The sequence below is a fragment of the Wasmannia auropunctata genome, unplaced genomic scaffold (genome assembly GCF_000956235.1).
Source record: "Wasmannia auropunctata unplaced genomic scaffold, wasmannia.A_1.0 LD336078.1, whole genome shotgun sequence".
Taxonomy (NCBI): Eukaryota; Metazoa; Arthropoda; class Insecta; order Hymenoptera; family Formicidae; genus Wasmannia; species Wasmannia auropunctata.
This window is the reverse complement of record NW_012026812.1, coordinates 570,306-575,047: the sequence shown is the minus strand read 5'-3', so window position 1 is coordinate 575,047 and position 4,742 is coordinate 570,306. Positions and strand designations below refer to the sequence as shown.

At 31.0% G+C, this 4,742-nt stretch overlaps 1 protein-coding gene across 1 annotated transcript; it reads right to left on the bottom strand.

Moving 5' to 3' along the window:
• Positions 1–1,230: 1,230 nt before the first annotated feature.
• Positions 1,231–4,742, bottom strand: LOC105448751 (chymotrypsin-1-like). Its single transcript, XM_011687492.1, has 5 exons — positions 4,614–4,742; positions 4,182–4,332; positions 3,363–3,618; positions 3,079–3,216; positions 1,231–1,561 (listed from the first exon to the last, which is right to left on the bottom strand). Exons 1-5 carry the CDS (start codon positions 4,663–4,665, stop codon positions 1,409–1,411), a joined length of 750 nt encoding a protein of 249 aa, XP_011685794.1. The 5' UTR covers positions 4,666–4,742; the 3' UTR covers positions 1,231–1,408.

Sequence of the window (4,742 nt, the reverse complement as noted above, 5' to 3'; positions counted from 1 at the left end):
GAGAGAGAGAGAGAGAGAGAGAGAGAGAAAGGAGCACCAGTGCAAAAGGGAAGGGCCAGAGGGAGGAAAGGCAAAGGAATATAATAAGGAGCACTGGATGACCAGTGTGAAAGGGAAGGACTTACAGGGAGGCAAAGTAAGGAGTGAAGCACCGGATGACCAGTGCGAAAAGGAAGGGCCAGGGGGAGGAAAACGTAGTGCCGGGAATGGCGCAAAATAGAGAAAAACGTTTAAGTTCAGTGCGTTGCTTTCGGGTTCTAGGAAGAAAAAGACTAATTAATTTTTAAATGGCTTAATTCGTGCTTACCGTTTATAATCTTGCAGGCTAACAGCACCGATCTGATCATCGACGTTGATCAGAAAAGACTGAATAAAAAGCGCCGAAATCGGCGCGTTTATATACGAGTAACTTGATGATTGGGGCGTAAAGGGAGGCCCAATTTCCACGGAAAATAGGCCATAAATCATCAATTCGAGCTGTCATCTAACTTTTGACTTACTGGTCAGATTGTCACGAAATTTAATACAGTGTTAAACTATTTTACTTATATTTATATTCTGCAATCGCTTATTTACTAATTAAAAGGAGTAATTAACGCTGCAAAATAATTAGTTTTTATGCCCATTATTCGCTATGCACAATGGAATTCCGCAAGTTTTTCGCAGAATTCCATTGTGCGCGCCGCACGCTGTGCGCACGCGGTCGCATTCCGCGCGCGTCAATACCGAAACACAATAAATGTAGTAAGCCTTAAGCCTTAAGAAATTAATAACAAATCGCAATCGAATGTAAAGAGAATAATCGATTACGTCAATTTCTTATGGCTTAAGGCTTACTACATCTATTATATTTTGGGATTCACGTGGGCGCTTATACGCGGCCCTTTAATTTTATCACTATACTATCTTCGTGAAAATGAAATGACAGCTTGGTTATATTTTATTCTTTAATTTATTATTATTGGGAATCTCAGAACAGTGCATACGGAGCTCATAAGAGATCCCGAAGCATTTAATCATCAATTGATCCTTATAACAAAAGAAGAAAAAAGAAAAAGAAATGAAAAAATTAATCAAACGCTCCCAATCATCAAGTAAAAGGTCGTAATAAATAAATATAATAACGCTACATATAGCACAGTACATTATGTAGTATATTGCAGAACGCGCGTGTGTTCCACGGAAAGGAACGAAATGGAAAAGGAAAAAAAGAAAAGGAGGATATATGCATTTTCGTATAGGCGTCAAACGTGACAGTTGATTTGTTTTTATTATGGTATTTGCATTGACAATTTATTTAACTGATCAAAAAAGCATATATTTCGCGAAGTAATTTGGCTCAAACCATACATTAATTAAATTGTAAATTATATAACAAGTGGAATTTTAATATTTAAACTAATATCTTTTAAATCCTCAAATTCGCGGTAATCCAAGAGAGGAAACTGGTTACTTTTGTGTACACGTCTGGGTCTGAATTTCCGCAAGCATTAGTAAAGGAATAGATTCCAATTTGAACTGAAGGACTACCACTTGCCACTAAAGGACTACCATAATCATCCTGAAATAAAAATGTTTATCACAATAAATTATTATTATATTAATTATAATGTAAAAAACATAATCAGTATATATAGAATAATTTTTAACATTATAATATAATATTTATATTTTTTTAGAGATATAAAGGTTTGGGTATTATAAGCTGTAGATATGAGCACCGTTTATACTTCTGCGATAGTTCAATCGATAGTTCAATGGTATAATAGTTCAATCTGCTGTAAAAATGTTGCATCTGTCTCTACAACATTTCAGTATGCTGCGGGATTTACACTAATTTTATTTATTTTGGAAATTTATCAAATTAAATAAGCAGGTACGTTATTTTCTTATTTTTTATCCATAATTTCATAAAGTTTCCAACCTACATTGAAATAAGGTATCTTGTTCTGCATGTTAATATTTGTCAAGTAAACAATATTTAGTCGTTCTAATCTCACAAGACTATTACTAGTTTGATAGATACGGGGTTTTTTCGAACTGAATGCATGGTCGTCTAATTATGAGAATATCATGAGTTCATAATAATCTTACGGTAGGTTAATATAAACACCGTTCCTTTGGCGAATTGAAAGTAAGTCATTTTTTGTTACTTTAATTATTATTTTAAACTAACAGTGTAGAATTCTAATAAAAAAAAATTTTTTTAATGTCTGATAAATTTTGGATACAATGTATGATATGCAAGCAATGGACCCATCTAGAATGTGCTAGGGTCGACAAAAAAGTCATTGTTTACGTTTGTGATTATCATTAATAGTTCAGTTTGTAATAAGAGAATAATTACATTTTTAATATTTATTTTTGTCGGAATGTTTCAGTACCGTTTAAGTAAAAAGGTATTTTATTTTGTACTAAAATGTTAAATGTATTTAGAAAACAAAATGTTTAATATTATCTTTTATTAAATTTAATAAATTATATGTCTTTTTTCTTTCAAAGTATACGTTTGATCATTTCGTGATAAGAAAAGAACTGCATTTTAAACGTTTATATTATTAGAATGTTTTAATACTGTTCAGATAAAAGATATTTGTTTTCTATTAAAATGTTAAATGTTTATTCTAATAAAATATTTTAAATATTATCTTTTATTTTTGCATAATTTTTTCCTATGCTCATATTACATTTAGGGATACCTGTACTAGCCTAAAAGTTAATATGAGCATTAATTGGATAGGAACTCTCCCTTCGTTTCAGTTATTTACATTGAATCGATCAATTCCAATACCAAAATACATGAAACACTAACAGACCTAACAAACGGAAAAAAAAATTTGTTTATTCTTCAGTATATAAAAAATATCAAAACATTTTCTTAAGCTGCTCATTATACCCAATCCTACCCTATTAAAAATATGTATGTATCGATTTGCATTAAAGCAGAAACTTATCAGCATATTAGTAGGCGCTTTTAATGACAATCATTTATATTATTAATATTCTTTTAACATTGTTAATAAACAAAAATATATAGATGTTAATGCACTTTAAGATATTAAGAATAACTTGACTTACGTCGCACGGTCCACTGTTGTTGCGAGCCACAGCGCAAATATGACTATTTGTCACTTTCCAATATATTTCCTCACATTTTGTTTGCGATTCGACTAGCAAATTAATTACTTTCAAGCTGTTCGACATATTTCCACCATTCTGAAAAGGGTAATTGCATCAAAATATCACTTATTATTCCTAGCTTGTTATTATATATATAAAATGGAAATAATATTAAATGTCTTTAAAGGATATATGATTTTTTAATACAACTGGAAAATCTTCGTATCACGAGTTTATCTTACCCTTTTACTTTCCCATCCGGTTAACGTGCACTCCAGGCCTGTAATAATTTCATCGGATTTCGCAAGATTTATCGGTTGCACTAACTTGTTATATTTGATAGGACTTTTAAGATGAACCAAGGCGATGTCATTAATGAGAAAATAATCGTCGTAATTTTGGTGAACGCTAACATCGGCTACGTCATAAACAAACATTGATTCGTTTAATAAGTTTGAACCGACGTGAACCGTTAATTCGTCCGGTGAACATTTTGATCTAACAACAAAAACAGCGCGTAAGAACTACTCTCAAACTTTCAAAAATAGTTAAAATTGATTAGATATATATTTTGTCAATAAAATACCAGCAGAAACATAATAGAATTTGCTAATAAAATATAATGGATTAATTGCGAAAATTAAACATCAGAATCTTCCGTTTAGCAACAATTTAAAAAACGTATTACGTTTAAATGTTTTCAAAATGATAAAATCTGTTCGATTTCTGTCGACGGTCTGCTGTTAAATTATATCGACATATATTGACATACATCTGCTGTTAGATTATGTCGACATACATCGACATACATCTGCTGTTAGATTATATCGACATTCTTGATGAAATGCGAATTTAACGTGTATCTAAATGATATCGAATGTGTATTGTAATATTTAAGTAAATTTGCTGCTAATTTGTCATACAATGAGCAATTTGCTTACTATAGGTACGAGTATATACATTTCGTACATCGTGTCGATTTGACATATATATTAAAAAACTAGTTTTAAAATTAGATCTACTAATAATGTATTGATATAGTTTAAGAATGTTTAACATACCTGAGAAGACAACGTGCTGCAGTTAATACATTAAGATTATCAAGGATAGATCCACCGCATATATGCGAGCCGTTTAATCTCAATGACGCTTGATACGGAAATTTGCCGACGGCAGCGTTACTGCCGCCAATAATTTGAGAAGACGGAGCTCCTTATTTATAAAAATTAATTAATATTAATACACGCGCTAAATAACATTTGTTATATTATAATGAGAAATTTACAACAAAAGACGCAAATCATTCTATCTTTGTCTTTCACTGAATGTTGTACAAAGACAGAACGACTGTATCAGCATGTTTTTCTTATTAGAAAGCATCCTACATAAATTTTTCACAACAATTAAACATAGTGTCGATTTTATTATGGCTAAATAAACTGGTTGAAAATATTAAATTTATTTAGAAGAAAATGTTTATAACTTATAAATACCTTCAATGGCGTATACAAGAATGGTAAATATAAGACAAGCGAACGTATGCATCTTTGGTCGTAAATTTCTTGTCTGTGACTGAAGCGGATAGATGCATTCGTAACTTTATATGTATATATATATATATA